The sequence below is a fragment of the Wasmannia auropunctata genome, unplaced genomic scaffold, assembly GCF_000956235.1.
Source record: "Wasmannia auropunctata unplaced genomic scaffold, wasmannia.A_1.0 LD335047.1, whole genome shotgun sequence".
Taxonomy (NCBI): domain Eukaryota; kingdom Metazoa; phylum Arthropoda; class Insecta; order Hymenoptera; family Formicidae; genus Wasmannia; species Wasmannia auropunctata.
Genome location: NW_012027843.1, coordinates 473140 through 495594, shown reverse-complemented (window position 1 = coordinate 495594; position 22455 = coordinate 473140). Strand labels below are relative to the sequence as shown.

At 39.3% G+C, this 22455-nt stretch overlaps 3 protein-coding genes across 6 annotated transcripts in view; 1 reads left to right on the top strand and 2 right to left on the bottom strand.

Annotated features, from left to right (window-relative positions):
- LOC105457796 (integrin alpha-PS2) overlaps nt 1-15244 on the bottom strand; it is a 66197-nt gene extending 50953 nt beyond the window's left edge. For 2 of the 3 annotated variants that reach the window (XM_011702668.1, XM_011702670.1), the window contains exon 1: nt 13319-13878. In XM_011702668.1, the coding sequence (XP_011700970.1) occupies nt 13319-13503 (185 nt within the window). In that variant the 5' untranslated portion in view covers nt 13504-13878. Of the gene's footprint in view, nt 1-13318; nt 13879-15185 lie in introns of those variants that run through there. The other variant, XM_011702669.1, reaches the window with a different exon arrangement.
- Nucleotides 15245-15678: 434 nt separating this feature from the next.
- LOC105457792 (telomerase Cajal body protein 1) lies at nt 15679-17676 on the top strand. The gene is made up of 5 exons (XM_011702662.1): nt 15679-15940; nt 16074-16606; nt 16685-16917; nt 17019-17252; nt 17337-17676. Exons 1-5 carry the CDS (start codon nt 15701-15703, stop codon nt 17558-17560), a joined length of 1464 nt encoding a protein of 487 aa, XP_011700964.1. The 5' UTR covers nt 15679-15700; the 3' UTR covers nt 17561-17676.
- Nucleotides 17677-17963: 287 nt separating this feature from the next.
- Nucleotides 17964-22302, bottom strand: LOC105457791 (disks large-associated protein 5). 2 transcript variants are annotated; one of them, XM_011702661.1, is made up of 6 exons: nt 22005-22302; nt 20938-21207; nt 18869-20715; nt 18507-18699; nt 18266-18406; nt 17964-18184 (listed from the first exon to the last, which is right to left on the bottom strand). In XM_011702661.1, the coding sequence occupies exons 1-6, from the start codon at nt 22177-22179 to the stop codon at nt 18144-18146; spliced, it is 2667 nt and encodes an 888-aa protein (XP_011700963.1). In that variant the 5' UTR covers nt 22180-22302; the 3' UTR covers nt 17964-18143. The 2 variants fall into 2 exon arrangements, with proteins under 2 accessions (XP_011700963.1, XP_011700962.1); XM_011702660.1 differs by having other exon boundaries at nt 18869-21207.
- Nucleotides 22303-22455: the final 153 nt, after the last annotated feature.

Sequence of the window (22455 nt, the reverse complement as noted above, 5' to 3'; positions counted from 1 at the left end):
ACGATGATTAAACTTTAATGCATCGTTCATCAGAAATGTAAATTAATATGGTAAAATCTAATAAGGTAAAACTATAGAGCTTTTACAATCGACCACGCGAGATTACCAGCGTCGAAAATAGTCTCGCAGCTGCGACCGTCTCGTTATGCACCTGCGGTCTCTCAGTCTGTTTATCGTCACGCAAATATTTTTTAACGGCAGGAATTCGACGAGTTGACGATTTTCAAGGCCTCGGCCGTAAAACGGAGAACGCCTATTCGAACGTACGAGCGAGCCGTTCAATAAAACCGATTGTACGAGAGTACACGAGACGTTGTCTTCAGCGCGCGACTTTAGTTTCCCGAATGATCGACGCGATGACAGCAACTCTAGAAATATCTGCGCACTTCGTACGCAAACTCTATTTACGGTCCATTATGGCAACTGTTGTTTCACAATACGGAAGTATTAACTGACTATTGATATACGTTAACGACGTGTAACTGAGGTTTAAGAATCATTATTAAACCGTTATTTCTTCCCTTATACGTAGACCTTTATGTGTTTTAGTTGACAATCGCGCTGATCGTATCAAGTGCACGATCGCGCAAACAGATCAAATGAAAAATCGCGCCGCGAGGCAAGTAACTCGATAGTCTCCGCGTGCGTAATGTTTTCCGAGACGCAGCACGTGCTACGTTGCACCGGCTACTTTGCATAAGCTTCCTGGCGAACATCGAAATCTGCATAGGCCGCGCGCGGCGGCTCCTTTAAGCGTCGCGCTCGTCCATGAATTCGCGCATGAATTAGAGAGTGACTTCGTCGTCGTTGTCGTCGTCAGGTGTAACTCGAGCCTCTCGAGCAGTGAAATATCGGCCCCTTGTCCGCACGATCGCCAGCGTCGCGGTGTTGTATTGACTTATATTACAACGAGCCGGGACACGCGCGTACCCGCGCGCATTCGTAATCCCGTATTTGGCAAAATCGGGACGGCTCCATCCGACGTGGCGCGCCGTACTTGGCGAATTGCTCAATGCCGCCGTGTCCCTTCCACGTGGGATCTCGCGCTTTGATCTCCGCGGAGTATCTTTCTCTCCATCTCTCCTTTTCTGTCTTTGTATTCTCCACGAGGACGAGTACACGCACGCACGCACGCATGCCGTGTGCGCGCAATGTGACGAACATTGTATGCACGCCTTCCACGAGGGCGCGGGGCGTCGTGCGTGAAATCGCGCTAAAAGTACCGGTACACCACCCGAAGATCGGTATCGTCACGCCGCACCGTTCCGTAGCGTTATTGTTCGCAACAGACAAGCCGTTATCTTTTCGGAAAGGTCAAAGAGAGCTTGTGTACGTTTCGCGTGAATCTTCTTAACCCTTTACCCGCATGAATTTCTTTTCACGCACAAAAATGTTTTTCTACGCGCCGCGCGATGACAGATGAATTATTTATAGGAATTCGTGCTGAGAGACATGCGAGTGACAAATGAATTATTTATCGTAGCGTAGAATTGGCAAAAATTTCAGAAAAAACTGATAATCTATTGTATATAAATAACGTAAATAATTAAATATTTAAAACTAGTGTGTTAAATATTTAATTATTTACGTTATTTGTACAATAAATTGTCAGTTTTTCTAAAATTTTCTGCCTAAAATTCAATTCTACGTACGCTACAATAAATAATTCATTTGTCACTCGCATGTCTCTCTGTGTGTTAATGTAATAATCCCTTGTTCTTTAAGCAATAAAAAGTCGATCTATTCTGTCTGAAATAAATGAATTAGTTTCAACTGACAGTTTAATAAAACAAATCGTTTTTTCATGCGGCCACGTGCTATTACGTAGTATATTACGTCGCACCGAACGTGCGTTTGACTGGATTTGACTTTCCGTTACAACTATTACAGCCAAATGGAGATTCGTGTACGGGCATAAAGAATGACGATTGTAATGCAACCTCGGGTCTCAAGCCGGAAATCACGCAACACTTAAGATCCCTTGCCCTCTCCACAAAGGAAAGCGTCTCTTAAACGTCACTGGAAAATATACACGCGACTCGTCTCCGTTCAAATCTCCGTTATTATGATTATTGAACCATTAACATTTCCCAGCATTAATTTCTCTTCATACAAGTACTGCAATTTCGTATTCCATTCGTATATTTATAGAATTTTTTAGTTGCGATAATTAAGTATTTTCTTAAAAAAAAAAACCGCAAATAGAACTGACAAGGGAACATTTTATATTGCAAAAGTGATATCAAGAAACTAACGTTACTAGTCAAAAGATCATGTTTGAAATAGGTATTCTGGATAATCAAATTTTTGGGATTCTATGGATTCTGTATCCGACTTAGGCCAAAACATGTTTGGCCATTTTAACACAGACACCAAAATATCTCGAAAAGAATGCATTTAAAAAAAATGTTTTAAATCAAAATTGTAGGGTATGAAAGGGACCATCAAATGTTCTATTTAGATTTTGGGTCCAGGACCCACTTTGGACAATAAAATCCAGGTTGATTTTTTTCGATGGAAATGCTTATGTTTTCTTACAGATTCATATTCTATTAAAAGAATAGATTTTTTTTCCATAGAATACGAATTGAAAACATCGAATACAGAATCCATAGGATCCCAGATTTGATCACCTAGAAATTTAGAATATCGTCTAGAATATCTATTTCAAACATTTCATGATATTTCAACTAGTTAGTTTCTTAATGCCACTTTTGCAATGTAAAACGTTCCCCTGTGAGATGAAAAGATCATGGGAAGAAATCAAACGTTACCGACATCAAGTACATAATGTCCCTTTTGCGGCTATGACCGAACCGAATCATTAATAAGTGCCAAGCAAGCCGTGTGGGAAACGGAAATGTCTACGAAGGGACATGCTGAAATAAGTTGTCATAAACAGAATGATAATTTTAAATTTATATAGTACAAGACTAATAGAACGCGCGTAATTTAGTACCAATAGATAATTGGTTGTACATTCGAAGTCCATTATCATAAAGCTATAGCTAAAACTGAAAGCAATTACACATGTAAAACAATAAATCAATTATAAAATTAAAAAACTCACAATTTAAAAAAAAATTAATTATAGTTTTTAATTTCTTTTCAAATGCTTTAATCTGCTTACGCGTTTTGTTCTTTTTTTTGTATTTTATTCTGGAATTGAATGTCTTTTGGATTAAAGCCGATTAAAGCACGGGGGTTCAGCGAACCCGCGCGCGGATCAGCTTCTCCAACAAACGTATATGATAATGAGCCAGCGCGTGCTAGGAAATTTAAACCAGGCGGAATACGCCTTTCGTACGTACATGCGTATGCAGCGCGCCGTGTTATTGCTGAGGCTAACAAAAATCAACATAGCTCGCGGTATCCGATCAGCGTGAAATTTCGCTCCGCTCTGCACGATACGCATCCCTTCGTTGCGGGTATTCGCTAATTATGTGTATGTTTAATTGAGCGCTTTTCTGATACTTATTTTTAGATCTTTATCTTCCGCTCATTATAATTTTCCCCTTCATTAAACGACATAGAGTCTACATATTCGTATATAATTCATTGAATTCTCAAAATAATAGTCGTAAATTTCACGTTGATCAAATAAATGTTGCATAACATGTTTATAACTGCAGTATCAGTATAATTTTGGAACGACATATAAATATATTTTTTAGAGGCGTATTTACAACGCTGATTTAATCAGAACAGATATAAATTTTTTTTTAATTTAACACTATTTAAAGATATTATTTCAGAAAAGATTGATAAATGCGCGAGATAAATCGCTCGATAAAAAAAAGTCTTAATTATAAATTCGTTTCTGTGTTCGAGAAAAGTTCTTCGTGCCTCGATTGCGTAAGATCTTTAAAGATGTCGTACGCAACGTGCGTCGAGGATACGCACGATCAGTCGATGACGTAACGCGCACGGAGGCGTATATCGACGTCGAGCCGGCGCTACTTTATAAGGAGCACCTCCTCACTAACACCATTCGGTCCTCGCTGTGGGCAAACCTGTAATCACCATTCAAAGCGAAATCGCGCGTGTGCGTGAGCCGCGTAATGGTACCGCAATTCCGCGGTAATGTAATCTATATGATCACGGCCGATCGTGACAGTTTCGCTCTCGGCGTTGTGAATTTGTCACTTTAGGCGCACGATAAACATGTTTGATCTCGTCTACGTGTCTTCCTCTAAAGGAAAAAAAAAATTTGCTTGCCATCTCGTCGGTAAACAAACTTGACTGTAAGATACTTTTGAGACACGCTTTTATTTTTATAATGCAAAATTTTATCTATATAAAATGTACATCCAAAATTTAGAATCTCTCATTTTTGTAATCTCGAATAGAGATGTATCTATTAAATTTTTTATTTCAAAATTAAAAGACTGTTAAATAAAGCATTGTCTTACTTTTACTGCAGAGAACAATAAACTCTGTACGTTTTCTCTCACGATAATGAAGTCAGATCAATCTCATTCACGAAACTATCACCGCACGAAGTGAATGTTCGTAATTTACATTTATCATCACTTAAAATTAGAATAATCCTTGGATCACATGTTCAATGAATTAAATTTAATTCGTCAATTTATCTATTTATTTAACTCTTTCGTTCCCATTTACCTGGTTATTACGGCATATCACGAATTATAAAATAAAATATTACTGCAGTCTAAGGACCTATAAGGAGATAATACATATATTCAACATGCATAAAAAACAAGTAAATATTTTTTCAGCAGCTATTAAAGAATTTAAGAAAAACGCAAACTCCCTCCGTTTTTTGCTAACCTTCGGTTGACGGCAGTCGGTCGTAATATAAGAATTAACGACGATATTGAAACAACATTCAATCGCCGAATTATTCTTCTTCAGGTAACAAAAGAAAATGTTTTTAAAATGTTAAAGTATTTTTATAAATTACTGCGTTATGTAATATGCATAAAAAAACAAGTATATTTCTTCACCAGCTGTTAAAGAATTTGAGAATAAAAGGATCAACGACAATATTGAAATAACGTTCAATCGCCGAATTTTTCTTCTTCAAGTATAACGAAAGCAACGATGGCTATAAACCGACCATGCAAATGGTAAATCTTGTGAAATACAAGAAAGGTTCGTCACATTAGTCACACTCGAGCATGTACAAAATGCCAATTCATGTCTTGCAATTCTCATTATCAAGCAGCTGTGCTCATTTTCTCCCAATGTTATCAAGATACGTATTTCGAATTCCATGTAATATATTTACGAATCACATTTAAGAGTCCTCTTAAAAATACGCAAAAAGACAGTTAAGAAACAAGTCAGATAACATTTTTCATATACGCATTTTTATATACGGAATAATTACGAAACGACCAAAGAGAATTAAGAGCTGTTTTAATCTCATTAATTAGCACATAGTTAATCGTCGTTTCATCCCATGTCGCGATACAATGACCCACTTCCATCGAGGCGACACTATTGTTAACACGATTGCGGTTATGTAACTACTACACCATTGCCGAGATTGCCAGGTCGTTTATCTGGTTTGATGAGTGCTCAGTTGACGGAATATACAAATCGCATGTAAATTATTCTTTCGTGGACAATAATTCGGGAATTATAATATGACATTTACGCAAATTTATCGGTATCAAATATCGAAAAATCATTCATGTTTGTATTGATTGTTTTTAACCAATTAGAAAAATGATCAAAGGAAATTTCTAGCACTAGCAACATCAAGAGCTATTAAAAAGCTTAATTTAAAAAAAAATTTAGAAAAAATCCACTTTAAATTAATCAATTAAAATAAATATTTTAACATTTTGAAAACATTTTTCAGATATTATCTGAACTCTTCAAATTAAGATTAGACTTCAAGGGAACAAAAAATGGGATAGAAGAGAAATTAAGATCCTTTTCCCTTTCGAAATATCTGTAAATAGTTTTTCCGTTTACTAGGCAGGCTGCGAAGGATCTTCTTCATGAACTTCGATGGAAGAGGAAACATATGTCAAACGCAGTTACAAGGAACAATGCAGTTTCGAGGGAGTGACACGTTGATGCACCGCCATATGGCGAACAGAACTGACCGCGCGTGCTGTGCATCCGCGTCAACTGTTCCGAAAGGAAACTGCCGATGAACATATGAAGTTTTTGGAAACGATATACATATATTTTATTTTCAAAAATATTAAACATTCGTTATGTTTTATGCTCTTGTCGCACGAAGAAATTGCACTTCGGTGAATTGCAGTATGTAATTGATATTTGATAGAAAAATTCGATTTATTTTAATTGTATTTCTTGTATTCGTTTAAAGTAAGTGACGCGCAAAATTACAACAAAATGATATATTTTAACCGCTTTCTTTTGTCGCTGTTGTAATCTGTTGAGGAAGAGTATAAGTTCCATTATCCCGTCTCGTATGTTAATCATAGACACTTCGATATACCTATGAGACAACGATCATGGTGATTGACTTAAAATTAAAGTGTAGCTGTGATAACTTCATCGCCACCTTCGGGTAATAAGAGATTTGATATTTATGATCGTTTGGAGACTATCGTTATGTTCTCAGCGAGAGATTGCAAACTCATTTCGCATAATCACATATCCATTACGTTAATCGTGAGTTATTATACATGACACGTTCGTGAGTGTAGTCACATACGCGACTTGCAAATCATGAATCACTCTCGGTAGCGTAACGTGACACCGACACGTACCCAATTCCATCGAAACTCCACCAACCAACGCAACGACCAGATATCGCCGGGAGACACCCCATACTGTCCGTGGAACTATATTCGAGGGGTTACGAATTTAATGCGTTACGGCGAGATGATCCTCGCGTGCCGTCGCGATATAACCGTCCGCATCATCCCCGCGTATACGCGTGTATGCGTGCTGCGCGCGTGCAGGCAAGGTAAAGGCCTCGAGGCTGCCGGCTCTCGTCTGCATAATGACATGGTCTGAGCTTTGGGCACGTGCCTCACGCGATCCTCATTACCTTTCTACTTCTTTTCCCTCCCTCGGTCTCTCTCCTTCCCGCGCGCTCTCGCATCCGCGCCCTCTCGCATTCGCGCGCTCTCATCCGCCCGTCCCGATTTTCGGAGGCGAAAAAGAATTGAACGACCTCGTGGGCGCGTCGAGCGAATTCCTCGCCTTTCATTGTAACGTTGCAGTCCGAAATACTGAGGCTGCCGCGAGCAACAACAATTATCGAGATTACAAAATTTCAACTGAAATCATGAGAATTATTTCCTTAAAAATTTCGTATTTTTATAATGGAATTAAAATGAGCGAGATAAAGAACACGTATGATACGAAATTTATATTTCCAAAAATCCTTTCGACAACCACCACGGAATATTAAAGAATGATAATTCTCACCCATCGTCAATTTGCATCTATATCGATGTCTGACGTTAACTGCAGATTAATAATCAGTTCCAAGGTGTGGTAGGTAGGTATGCCTTGGTGGGCGTCGAACAAAACAAGGTGAACCATAGATGGTGAATAAGAAGAGACGATGAATGGCGGTAAAAGTTAAAATATGCGTGCTGCTCTACGTATTTTATAAATTTACATTTTTTGCGATGAACACAAAATTTTTACGGTAGGATAGATGAATGAAATTATAAGCGCAATGCGAGAAATTTGCCATCTTACGAAACATTATATGACTGTCATTCTCCTGATTCTGTTACCTCACCTCTGTTATCCTCTGCACTTCTACAGGAGATTGTAGTTGACAATGTAAATTAATTCGCACGGTAATATAAAGCGAGAGGCCGTTAACGCGTTACAACGCCTACGGAAAATATGGCTCAGACCTTTTTTTAATGCACTTTCGCAGTTCCGCGTTTTTTTTTTTTGCGAGAGCGACGATTTCGCGGCGTCCCATAATTCATCCGGGAGGTTGCGACACGGCGATCGCCTTGTAAACCGCCGCTTTAAATCTCCGCTTACGAAATCAACAGCCAAAGATGCTCGGGCACAATCACGGTGCAACACGGTGCTTCGCTGTGCCACAAACGGCGAACTTTCGCGGCGTCCGAAGTTATAGCTGTAGGTGTACGTACAGTGTATAATCGCGCGTTGGATGGGATACGGTGCGAATAAATTAATCGAGAGGAATGCGAAAAAAAAACACGACGGCCGAGTGACGCTCGGTCTGATCGGTCCCGACTTTCATTTCGCCCAGCCGGAAGCGACGAGGAAATTGAATCCTCATTTCCTCCGCTGTCTCGACACGCGTCGTAAGCACCGCACTTTTTATGCGAACGAACGTAACGCCGTGCGCGAACAACGCACGTTGAATGAACCGGCCTGTGACGCACACGAGGGATCGGAAGTCAACATTGAGAAAGAGGAGCGTGTAATCGTGAAAAATATAAGTTATGTAATAATACGTAAAAGATACTCATATTATCTCATCATATACGACGATTTTCTTCTCTCAGATCATCGGAAAAAATATAATATCTAATATTTTCTCTTTAATCGTTCCGTAATACCTATAATATTCTCTTGAATTTTACAATAATCTAATATTCTCGTACATAACATCGTCTTGCGCTGAAACGAAGCTCGCTGTGATTCGTCATTAACTGCCGTGCCGTGTACTTATCACGTGGAAGCGGCCGTTGATAAGAAGACTACGCTTCCCGGAATATCAGCGCGAAACGTTTTGCACGAGATAGCGGCTTACAAAGGAGAGAGTTTAATTTCTCTCTCCGAAGAAATGGTCCAGCGATATCTTTACTTCGTTGTGTTGTGACGCGTGTCAATTAACGATTTCAATCGTCGGACCGAACAATGGCATCGGGTAGAATTGATTTCGTTATTTCTCTCTGAACAGCGATTATCGGTATATTTACTTTGCTCACAAGACGTCGCGTCATGAAATCATTTACATGCATTTCAACGTCATCGCTGATATACACTTGCGATGCCTTCAAGCAGTTAGGTCGATCGGCGATCGCGTGTCGAGATACTTCAAGAATAGCATTGAGCGAATAAAGTAATTGTTTTGAATGTGTTCTTTTTTAGCTTCTTGAAGAAGAGAACAATGGTTATCTGCGTTTGCATAAAACACATCTTTAAATATCATAAGATAATATATATAGAACTAAACAATTCCTTTCAAAGTCTGTTCCGTTAGTTTATTAAAATGTTTTTCATTTGAATTCATATTACAATATTTCGTCCTACAAAATATAAGCGGTGTTATATAAACTCTATATACAAGTATACGAAGTTTATGCAAGTTATACCCAAGAAATAATGTAATTTTTACATGCTTGCAGTATATAATTAAATTATCATAATCACGTAGTAATAATTGTATTAATTGGAGTAACCTCCTACCAGAGGTGTTAATTTAATCGGTAATAAGCGACGCTGAAAAGCGGCGGCCGATATCGCTATTCCTGACATTTCGCCTTGAACGCTCACGACTCTCGGCTTATCGACGTTCGCTCCGCGCCGTGACTTCGCGGCGTCGTGAAATAATATTCTATATTTAGTACACACGGCTCGCGGCCGGCAGGCAGGTTTCCGCGTATACGATCGGCAAATTCGGGAAATGGACGAGTAGTCATCGATACCGCCCGGGAGACGACGCGACGCGCGCGTGACTCGATCTTCCCATTTGTTCCTCTTACCGTGCACACGCGGTCGTGACTGAATTCGCCTCTTAAAGACACGATCGTCGATGGGATCGCGCAATGAATCACGCAATACGTGTTCTGCTATACGCTGACATTTATACACCTTACTCTCGCGGCGGGCTTCCTCGCCGGTGATTGTCTTCGAGATGCATCGTGCCCGGAGCAAAATTGCGCAGGCATATTAAATTTAAGCGCCGATAAATCAACAAACGATTTCGCGAAGTCCTCCATCTCTGCAGAAGAAGCGCGGAGAATTAACGGGTCCGTATAAAATTACTACACGCCCGACTGATTGTGATAAAAGGGATTAGCTGATTTTTGCGCGCGATCGCACGCGAAGTCACATCTGAGTTTCAATTTCCCGCAAGATTTACACGGCAGCCGCCGCCGTGTATGTTCGCGCCGTGCGCGAGCCGCGATTGTAATCGCATTACATTTTTTTTTCTGAATGGTAAACGAGGCCGGGATTATATATGAATATATGTACGACCGGGTAGATATATGGAGGAGATTACCGCCGCCGGTGGTAATGGCACATTGTGCGTACTTTAGAACGGTCGTAGATATTAGGTGGCATCGGACGCGAGATGCTCCCAATCATATGCATGAGGCCGCAACGGGAGGCCGGGATCTCAATTCACTTCTCCCTCCGAAACAAGATTCCCCCAGAGTTCGCGTTCGCTCCTCCGTCCCGTATAGGTACTACTCTCGCTAACGTCGACGATCGAAGGAAGGAATAGATTTTAAAATTTCGTCCGGATGTTACTGAAGCAAAGCACGTTCGTTTACAACCCCCCCCCCCTCCTGATCGGATCACGAGTCATTGAGAAAGAAACTCGTGGAAAGGACGACGTCACGTAGCGGATCGTAATAGATCGAACGCGCAGATTACGAAAGATATTAATCGGAGCGGCACGGGTGTGACGAACTGCCGCATGCAACGCGCAGTCGCATCTCTGACCTAACGTCCTGCATCGTAAAATGTCTCATGGATGAATCGATACATCATCAGATTATCAAGTCTAAATTCACATACGTCCGACAATAAATTTGCAAAGAAGCGTAAAAAAAAATTTATTATTTTCTCCTGTATACGAACGACGCGACGGATAAGCGCGAATAGGAGTCTCGAATTTGTCCCGATCCAATTATGGCTCTCATTCCGTTTCATGGCGCGCTCCGTTTCTGCAAAGTGCGAGAGAGAGAGAGAGAGAGAGAGAGAGAGAGAGATGCGTCTGTAATTTTAGATTTCGAGTTAAAAACTCGCGATATCGGGTGACGGAGCGCGCGAGCGACGGGAATCGATCGCGCCGAATGATCGAGAGAGGTGGGCGTACAAGTGCCACGGGGGTCCCGTGTTCTATTCCCGGGATTGATGGCGATCGGCCGCTTTAATCCCCGTGAACGGTGAAATTAACGAGCGCGCGAACGCGAGCGCTCGTAAAGCTCGCACCGAGCTGGCCTAAATATAAGCGCCCACGAGAGAAACCTCCCGTAAGGCCTCGTGTGTAATCCGGACTTCCTGCGCGGCCTTCCTCGCGTCGACGTTTCCCCTCCTTGTCGCAAACGTGACGGCCGTCTCGTAATTTGTTAAGTAACATTTTTGATATAAAACGCTCTCCCTCAGAAACAATAACAATTCTTTTTAGATATGTTGCGTAAGAATGAGATATTTTCCATGAAAGTGTAAAATACATTAAACAGTTTTTAATTCGGAAATAGTCGCTGCACACATCTAGAATGATTTTTACACACATCATGATTTGTTAACAATAGTGACTTTTTACTCAGGATATGAAAAACATTCAAGATGATCATTTATGAAAGAAAAATTAAATAATTATCCCCGGGGTTAATAGCGACAGATATTTCCTTTTGGAAATAATGTTTTTTCTATGCTCGAGGAATATTATACTGTGGGAATATAAACGTGCAGCCCATTTCACGGCTGATCGCTAATCGGTCGCAAATAGCGCAGGCCGGCAACGTTCCATTATGTCGCTCTATTGTCCATGCAGTCGACGTCGATTTTTCCCGTGGATTCGACGATGATGCGGGCGCTATTAGCCGCGTTTCCCCGTTTCGCCGATATTATTTATAATCGTCGACCCGACCGACGACGCGCGGGAGCCGCAGCAGAAACGTTTATTCGTGGCCCCGGTCGCGAGCGTGAGTCACGAAATTCGAGAACGAGCACGTTCGCGCGCCAGATCGCGGCGGAAGGAGGGTCGTGGCGCGTCGCCAGGGGGTTGCGACCGTTTCTGCGAGCCGGGGCGTCCCCAAGGCGTACTTATCGGTTGATGGGCGCAGGATTATCGCACGTTATTAAAGCCCGGGAGATGAAACACGAGATGGAAGTCCTCATCTTGCCGGGTGATATCTCGAACGGAGGGGTCAGACTCGTCGCTCTCTCTGACTTGCAAAGTTGCAACGCGCACGACGACATTTATTTCGTAACGAAGAATGCAAGAGCACGCTGCTGTCGTAAGAATTTCGATTAAAGACGCGAAAGTTTTTAATATACCTATTTTTGATTCGCTAATAAATATACATGTTCCCTGCGAAATGTATATACGTTTTTGGAAAAGATATGATGCTACCGCAAATGATTTTACCTCAACGTGATGACACAGACAAAATTCAAGTCACACGCTAATTTAAAACGTCCAATATTTCCTATTTTGCAACGTGCAGTGAAAGGTGAGTCAATCGTATGTGTAATCAAGTGATGAGTCAAACAGCTGGCTAACGAGATAAAAATTTGTCATTTTAGGAAATGCATTCGTCTAAATTCTATCTTATTGCATCTTATATCTTTATAGCATTTACTTATCTAAAATTTAGAAATGTACTAAAGTTAAATTAATTATAATTTCAATCATTTTCCAATTGTCTGCGTCAGTTTCTTCGTATCATTTCGCGTAATTGCACAATTTTAATTATATTCCAATATGAAGAAAACTGACTCGTTACAACTGCGGTTGCTTTTACGAATAATGCTTCAATAAAGAATTAAGAAATGTGACTCTTTTTACAAAAACTTGCACGATCGCTAATTTTCTCTAGAATAAAGCGTCTTGTCACGTTGCTGGCTAACCGTCTGTCTGTCAGAATTCGTATTCTCAACGATATATTTAGTATATTATCGAGGTCGAATACGACGAGATGAGGCAATGTACGAGATCCTATCTGCTGAGTTCAAAACATAAAATAAAATCTAATGAATATTCTCGTTGAGACACAATAAATTTAGAAAGACAAGATTACTTAATGATTATTTAATATGTTAGTTATGATCATTTAGTGATATAATTATTTACACAGTGTACACGCGCAATTATGGTAATGCAATACGGTGCTCCTTCTTCGAGGATACTCAAAGTCATTGAATTACGCTACTCCTCTTCAAAGGTGACGAACAAGATTCGCCCCGTGACGCATTGACAATCGATATAGTACTATAGTCTCTTATAATCGGAACTTAATCTTCATTATTATTTATGTTTCCAAATTTTCCCTATCGCGATGCCGCACGAACGAAAAATTTAAAACACAACTCAATTGCGATGACATTGACTTCGAGATTAGACGCGACGTTCTCATTTCTCGGTAAATTTCACGATGAAGAAAAAATAAAGGGAAAAACTCACCATCCGCGGGCATATCTGTCACGATACGTGGACACGGCGAATCCGAACATGGACCTGTCCTCCATGCGATACACCGCGTAGTGCTTCGTCTCGACGTTGAAGCCGTCGGCGACGTGCCGGGTTGGCGAACCGACGATCGCGAGCCCGACGAGGAGGATCGCCCAGAGAAGCCCCGTCGACCACATCCTGTCCGCTGGTCTGGCGTGTCACTGGCCGCACTGCAAGCACTCTGTCACCGCGTCGAGTCACTTTCATATATGAGAACCGATTTCGCGCGAAAAAGACGTAAGACGAAACAAAAATTTAAAAAATAATAACAATAACCGAGGAAGCGGCACACGCGACGCGACGCGGTATATCGGACTAGGAGAAACGTCGGCTAATTAACGTTAACGGCGTTGCACGGTTACGCGGGTTTAGCCGGTAGCAGCTGCACCACCAGCCGACGACATGTGTCTTCCGCGAGGCCCTCGAGAGACCGACGACGAGGGAGGGTAGGGACGAAGGGAGGGAGAAAGAGAGCCGGAGAAGTCTGCTTGACGGACGCCCGCGGACAGACTGAGTGGAGCACGACTCTTTCGGGTAGTCTTCGCTCACTCTCGAGGGCCGAAGAGACTCCCACCCACGGCGCGGTGCCGGCCCGCCGCCGGAGCGCTCTTAGCCGACGTGCGTCGCGACGTCGTCGTCTCTCCGCGATAAGCGTCGGCGCGCCGCTACCAATCGCAAACCGATCCCTCTTATATGCGGCGGTCGTATCACGATTATGCGCTAAGAGCGAAGAGGAATTGAGAAAGAAAAAAAATGGAACGTACGTTCGCACTTGAAACGATCTATAACTCTCGCGATTATACATGTATATTATATATGTATATTTCGATATGTCCGTGTATTTTGCTATCTTGGACGATTTGCGACAAAATTCAAAATATTTCATTTATAAGCTTCGTAATACGAAAATTAATTGAAAAATTGAATCGCATATATTTAAAATATATATTAAAATACATACGTCAAACATACAATATAAATGTATAAATTATAAATGCAAACGCATCCTGAAATCTAACACAAATTATAGATCGTCTAAAATAAACTTGAGTAATGAATATCTTTTACTTTTTTATAAATAAAAATTAATAGAACTATTAAATAAATTTCAATCAACTTTTCCTTATTATAACTTTCCTCTCCCACTCACTATAATTCTTTCTCTCGCCTTCTCTCCTCTCTAGCTTTTGTTCTAAATTTGTATTTCTAAATTATGTATTTTTCGTTTATATTATGGCGATACAGTATGCAGATAAATTTATTCTATTATTTTAAAATATTCAAAATTACTGTGTTACTTATGAAATGACCGGATATACATATATAATCAATTTTGATTAGACATCGGCGTTTACTGGATTACTATCAATAGGATTTTTTACTCGTCATCAGCAATTAAATTTATGATAATATGTTAATTCAAATGTCTATATATGTATATCCTCTTGGCAATTAAGAATAATAATTTAATTTTCTTCGAAACATAATTTATTTATTTATTCTGTGATTTAAATGTTTCTAGGGAGCTGCGTTCGGAAACGTCATCCGTGTGCCCCTGTGTATCATTTTATCTTTGTTTAACATTCGGTGAACAAGAAGATAATAAAATGATACACAGGAGGGAGGGGGAGGGGACATTCGTGGCGTTTCCGAGCGTTGCAATCATGACCTGTATACGTGCAAATTCTCCTGACTAATAGATTCAATGGATTTCCGATTTCGAAATGTCGAAGTCCTTAAAACTTTTACTTTTAGAGAGAAAAACGAGGAAAGATGATAACATTAAATAATCAATTTTTTTCCCACAAGAGTGTCTTACATGTTAACGGCGACCTTGGATGCTGCGATCGTAGATGATGTATACCGTGTGTATATATAGGACCTGACACATAAATTTGTATGTGCATTGAACCCATTGAAGCGTACGCATTTCCCACGTACGCCTCGACAAGTGTTTGAATTCATGTATCAAGGTATTTATGACAAAAACAACTAATAACGACGCCGTGCGCACTAAATGCGAGCCAGGCGAGCCACTCGTGAAACTTTCATAAAAACGAACGCAACGCTCCCGAACGTGTAATTTCGTAACCACGATGCACACGCGCGACTTATCCTAACCTCACCATAATTCTTAACCTAACTTCACGGTCGTCGGCGGGATTCGAAATCCGCGTTGCTACACGAGGGACAACCTGACGATACAAAAAGTGATATAAAGTACTGTATGTACATACGTGATGAGTGCGATGAAGCGTGCTGAGATTTCTATATAAACATTCGAATATAAACGAACAGAAATTTTCCAAGCTCTGTGCTTTCGTACAGTGAACAATGGAATGTGAAGAAACCACTGTTGAATCACGTTCGATGACAACACCATGTGAAATTTCAAGTAATAATGATGAAACGGCGCAAGACGATGCAGAAAACGCTGCTGGTGAAATTAATCAAGCTCAGTCAACTTTATCCGTGGCGACTGAGGACTCTCGCAATCTGACAGATACGGGAACTTGTTTGGAATTCAATGTCTCGCCGTGCGAAACTGACTTTCCTACCTCTTCGCAGCCGCAGGTAAGTTTGCGAGATAGATGTAGGCAAGCGTACCTTAAGAAACTGAAAAAAAAAAAACGTCTTTATTCATGTAACAAAATCACCTGCTGTATTACTTGAGCAAATAACAAAATAATCAATCTTCAAATTATAGGTAACATGCGAAACATTACCAGAACAAATAGTAAATCTAGCAATATCTGAACAGACGGGGAACAACGAAGCTGCGATTGTCACAGAGCCAAGAAATATAAATTCAGATTGTGCCAGCTCGACGGATTCCACCTGCGTCTATAAGTACAACTGGTCCACAGCGCCGAGGCTGTTGTGTGCAGCCACCAAGGAATATCAGTCCATAGACCTGCATGAGAATTTTACAAAAGGATGCCAGTGGTCGCCAGACGGAACATGCTTACTTGTACCGTCGGAAGACTTCAGGATACGCATTTATGAACTTCCCAGGGAATTGTACTCCGGCCAGGTTCCATCTGATTTTGTGCAGACCAACCTTGCGCCTGCTTTGACCGTTAAAGAAGGTGGCCTTGTATACGACACTTGCTGGTATCCCTTTATGAATTCGTGGGACCCATCAACGTGCTGCTTTCTTAGCACCAGTAGAGAGAGTCCTGTTCATTTGTGGGATGCATTCACGGGAGAATTACGTGCAACGTATCGAGCTTACAATCAGTTAGTAGTGACATCACATTTGCTTACTAGAGTTCTTAATGCAATCTTGCAAGAATTCGTTTTTTTTTTTTTTTCCAGAGTCGACGAAGTGGAAGCGTCTATCAGCGTGCAATTTGTGGATTCAGGAAGAGAAATATGGTGTGGTTTCAAGAACGCTGTGAGGATCTTCGACACGGACCGTCCCGGACGTCAGACAACCGACATTCACTTTAAACACGATTTTCCAAATATGATCGGATTGGTCTCGTGTATCCGTGAAAATCCAGCCATGTCAGGTCTAGTCGCCTTCGGTACATATTCCAAATGTATCGGTACGTATCCTGTTTCTGGTAATGTTTATTACATAAAAAAAAATTTCTCATACATACTTCATATCTACTAATTATAATTTTTTCTTTTTTTACATTTGAAGGTCTGTATAAAGATGGACCGTTATGCACCTTCAAGACTGGGAGTGGTATAACACAAATTGAATTTAGTCCCTGCGGAATGAAATTGTTCTCTGTTGTCCGGAAAAGTAGTGAATTTCTGTGTTGGGACCTCCGTAATCCCGGAAATGTTCTTTATTCTCTCGAAGGAAGGCAATCGGATACCAATCAAAGAATACAGATTGCTATTACACCTGACAGTAAACAAATAATCTCTGGTCAGTTTAGTAAAACGTAAAATAAGGAATAGTAAGAACGTGATGCTGTATACACATGTTTCATTAATGTTACATATTCTACAGGTGGCGTCGATGGAAATATCGTTGTGTGGGAATTATCGGAAATCGCGAATTACGATGAAGAGGATTTGAATCCAAAATATAAAATAAAACTGTCCAAAGATTGTATAAATGGACTAAGCTTACACACAAACTTACCTATAATAGCAACCAGTTCTGGACAGAGACAATGTGATGTTGAAAACAAGCATAAAGACAATAGCGTGAGATTATGGTGGGCTTCTTGACAACAGAGCTTTAGATAACTTTTGATTTATACACATAATTGATGCGTTGAACAGAGAATAAAGACTGTAATTATATTCAATGCGAAGCTCGCCGTGACAGTGGTGAATTGAAATAATTGTCGAGTCTTGTGTTTTTATTTTGATTTCCGTGTCTGCGTTCTATACCAGATATTGATTGTAAATGAACTATGAAGTAAATGGTAATCCGTTTCGGGAATATTTAATTGTAAATATTTGTATATATTTATAGTTTCATGCAATATTCTTTATTTACATTCTATTTTCTTTCTTTATTCCATAATTATTTTTTTACAACAATTTTACAACTATGTGAATTATTATAAATATTTAAAGGCTATGTAAATATATAGAATTGAAGTAATGAATATGAAATTAAATCAAAAACGTTATAAAAAATTCTCCTATATTGAACATCTTAAATTACGTTAAACAAATGAAATATTCTATAATACATTTGTTGTACGCAAGTAACCCATTAAATGTCATTATATAAAAAAAGCAATCATGTCAGCTTCATTTGTATACAAATACAACATATAAATATATAATACGTGAAAAGATACTACGAATTATTTGAGTGAGATCTAGTAGTTCTACGGCGTTCTGAAACAAATAAGTTTTGATAACAAGATTAATATTTTTTTATATAAGTATTACGCTTGTTTATACATTACTAGAACTCACGATGTTTTCTGTCTGGCGTGTCCCATGACATAAGGTCAAGTGCATCTTTGCTCTGACTCTGTCTTGAAAGCGTCTTGCTACGACGTGAATAAGGAGTCATAGGCAGTGTTGGTTTGTTTTCGGCACATGCCACACAGGTTGCTGTTTACAACAAAATACAATTATATATGTATACTGAACTTATGTATATGTATGTATTTATGTATCGTGTATCAAAACATATATAAGTTTGAAGATTTACCATCAAACGTAACACTTTTTCGAAGTGATCTTTTCTTAATATTGTCTACCAATGTCACAGTCTCTATTATATTACGTCCATTTTCTGTCATGTACTCATTTTCGTTTTTTTGCGATAACTTTGATGAACTTTTCCTTAACTTCCGAGGAGTCTTATTTTCCTCTTTATTAACATTTGTCCTTTTTGGAGTCATCTGAAAAAAAAAAAATTTCTCTAAATTAATGTCTCAGAATTCATTTTCATTTATTCAATTAAAATATTTTTACAGGGATACATTATTTTATATTTAATATCAACTATTATAAACGCTACATTGACAAAAGTAATTAATGTAATTAAAAAATATCAACATCATAGCTTACCGTTTTGCTAGTACGACTGCTTTTAGGAGTATTATTTGCCGGCACAGTTCTATTTCGAAGTATTCTCATTCCTAAATCAAGCTCTTCCATATCCTTTGAAATTGTTTCAGTAATAATTTTGTCAGCTCCCGTTGTAGGTGAAAACAAAATATTATTTTTTCTGCTTGGTGTGTCCTTATGTTGAATTAGATTTTTTAAACTTTTCCTAGATGTAATCTTCACATTATTTGGCGATAATTCTTTCATGGGTACTGATGATGTTATATCGTTAAGTGGCTGCACAATAGCATCTGAAGTATTTCGAATAGACGACTTAGATTTATATCGTTTTTTTATTTTCGTATTTATTGTGAGGTTCAATTGACTCAGATCGTCGCTGCTGTAAGTATCTTCAATTTCAAAGTCTAATCTTTTTTCGGCATTAATGTGTGGCGTTAGTAATGGATTTATCGTTTCCATTGAATCGAAATTATCTATTCTGTTTAATGCAGCAGATAAATTTAATTGAGTCTGGATTTCTTCATCAAGAGGGACCTCAGTCGAAACTACTCGATCATCAAAATTGACTTTATGCGCGGACTTCATGCGGGCTTCCTTAGTCTCTAATTCTTCCGATTTCTTCAATATACTCTTACCTGGCGTTTGATCGGAGTTAACGTACGATATTGTGTCATCTAATTGAACTTCGGGTGTTTTACACTTTTGACTTATTTTCATAACAGCGAATGGACTTTTCATTCTTTTGAATTTATCGGAAGATGAATGCACTTTCTGTACCGAAATTGCTTTAAAGCTCTCACCTCGAGCAGGAGTTAATTTGCTTTCAGTAAGCTCGTGGGATTTAGATCTCCTTGCGCTACGTCGATTATCAGTGTTTTCGTCAAGTTCAACAAAAGCTTCTTTTTTAATTGGTTTTTCATTTATATGTATATCTTGCGGCAAAAGAACTTCCTTACTTAATGTTCCTGCTTCCATTTTATTTTTTCTGGCAGCCTGGATTAACGATTTTAAAGCACTTGGCTTTGATGATACAATTTGTCTTTTCACAGGCATTCGTTTTTTAACAGCACGCTTGACAACAGCGTGTTCCTCCTCCTGCCATCCGTTGCTTTGACGATGCTCCAATTTCTCAAATCGCGCATCACAATCCTTGATCTCCATGTACGTCATATCCCAAAATCCTTGCAAATCTCTGCATGTAACCAACATTTCTCCTTTACCAGTCTCGCAGTCCTGTACTAAACCACGAAATCTTTCGAACTTTTTATTCAGCAACAAATTTGTCTGCCCCACCGCTTGTTGTATCTCATATTTAGCTTCCTCTGGAATATCATTCTCTGATCCAATGTCCAGCCATTTCTTACAAATCTCCTTAAGTCTATCCGTTTCTTTGTTCACAAGATACTTGAAGTATTGAGCAGTACGTTCTTCCTCTTCCACGCATATGTTCAAATTCTTCATAACAGTCTCTTTAGTTGGGATTTCCTCAGATCGACGACCAATGCCCAGCCGCTGCTGTCCCTCTTTCCTAGAGTTTCTCTTACCACGGCTTCGTGTGAGATACGGCGAAAAGATAATAAGATCTTCCATATTACAATTTTCTTTCTCGGAAGATGTTGGAGTCTTTGGTGACGTTTTCATATCAATATCACTGCTTGATGAAGATGATTTTTCTTCTTGCAAGGAATCTTGTATGCTTGTCTGATTCTTAGCCTGTTCCTTCAATGAAGATCTTGTTGTTTTAGTTGTAGTTAATTCGTCTGACTCTCGAATAATCGATTTATTTAATTTCTGCGACGAGTTTTGTTTATTTAATGACGTCGAGTGCGTGGAAGATTTCAAGTTCTCTGTACGATCAGAAAAAGTTTGCTCAGACTTCTGCGATGGTGTTTCTTGCGGCGTTTGTTTTATTGATACAAGACCGAATAATAGAGAAGATACTTTTGGCAAACCGGATGGAGGTTTAAAACGATAATCGAGAGGGGCGAATGATTTCTGTTTCTTAGGAGTCGGCGTTTTCGTATTTACAGGACGTTTTATCAAATTTAGATTCTTTATTGGTTGCTTACCAGAAGCTATTTTCTCTAGCAAACGTTTCTCTGTAGCCCTTGTAAGCGGTTTCCTGGTAATGTTTGACTTTTCCGTTTTCTTCGGTATTTTCTTCGCAGTTACAACTGTGTCGCTCCTAATACGCGGAGAGCATAAAGAGTGATGAACGACACCAACTCTAAAAGCAGGTTTTTTCAAGGCAGCTTCAAGCTTCTTCTTCCTGTTGCGTTCCTCTTTCCATCTTATTAATTTTTTCATACGGTCATCAGCAACAGTCGATACATCCTTTGCTGAAAATAATAAAAGTTTTTTGTTATGTCCTGTAATTATTACTTAATTTTATAGTATAAATATAGAGCAGTTGAGAAAAAGTTCAGTTAAAATATACTATATATTAAAAAACAAATGTACATAACAGTTACTACATAACATACATAAAATCCTTATTTCATAGAATACATATACAAAACTACATACATATAAGTATACATGTATACGTAATAACTATAATTATATATATTTCTTTACATTAAATTTTCCACATAATGACTATAATAGATTATTCTATAAAGCAACTAACTGTTATAGAATTCAATTTTAATTAATTTAAATTTAATTAACAATCTTCCAAAGTAATATAAAATTTCCCAGAAGAAGCATAACAGATGTGAAATTTTTAATGAAGAACATTTGGCATGGTAAATATTTATTACTTCAATCTTAAATTTGAAACGTAAATTCATTTTATCTCGTTTTGTTTGACATTATATTTAATGTCACATTTAATTACTTCTCTTTCAGTGCTGAGCGATAATTACTCTTTTTCTTTGCCTTATTTGCGAACAAAATCGAATAAATGTATTTTTATCATAACTTGAAGTGATTTAAAATAAATAATATTTATTAAAACACAAAATCCAGATAAAAAAATAAAAGGCTATAAAAGCATTTCAATGAAAAAATTATATATACTAAAGGTGAAGGACAAAAGGCTGCCCCGAAGGAAATCTTTACTGATATCACTGGTTATCGTAATTATCGTCAAGACGCCCTGATACGTTGAAACATGAGGTCTTCATTATCTTACCGGGCTGTGGGCTCGTTGGCGCCGAAACGTCTTGCAGGTTGCGATTATTGTCGAAAGTCCGTGTTCTGACCTCCCGGCGAGATTTATCGTGGTTGAAAGCGCGCAGATATCTCCTGTGATCCACGTCGCCGAATCCCGGACGTGGATTCTTGTAATGTTGCTTGAAGTCCGTCATCCTGTGTAACAACGACGCAACGCAAATATGTTGAACACGATCGTATACTCGTGTAACGGAAGCACAACTGAAAATCACTTCAAATTGACGGCCAGGGCGCTGGAAACATCGGAGTAGTGACGTGCGACGACTCCCATTGGCTCGCGTCAGCCGGCTCGAAATGGCGACGTCAGTCGTGCCAACCGACCGTTGAGCAATGCTGTTTTCGAACTTCGGAACGACGAGATTTGTTGTTGTTTCGTGTCTCACTTGAAATCCCTGAACTTTTCGCGTTAC

Bases quoted from the DNA above. Each gene is read 5' to 3' on its own strand.
- LOC105457792 (XM_011702662.1), top strand. From the start codon at position 15,701: ATGGAATGTGAAGAAACCACTGTTGAATCACGTTCGATGACAACACCA. The intron at 16,607-16,684 runs GTTAGTAGTGAC...TTTTTTTTCCAG, and splicing joins ACGTATCGAGCTTACAATCA to AGTCGACGAAGTGGAAGCGT. The intron at 16,918-17,018 runs GTACGTATCCTG...TTACATTTGAAG, and splicing joins TACATATTCCAAATGTATCG to GTCTGTATAAAGATGGACCG.
- LOC105457791 (XM_011702660.1), bottom strand. From the start codon at position 22,179: ATGACGGACTTCAAGCAACATTACAAGAATCCACGTCCGGGATTCGGC. The intron at 18,700-18,868 runs GTAAGCTATGAT...TTTTTTTTTCAG, and splicing joins GCAGTCGTACTAGCAAAACG to ATGACTCCAAAAAGGACAAA. The intron at 18,407-18,506 runs GTAAATCTTCAA...TGTTGTAAACAG, and splicing joins AAAAAGTGTTACGTTTGATG to CAACCTGTGTGGCATGTGCC.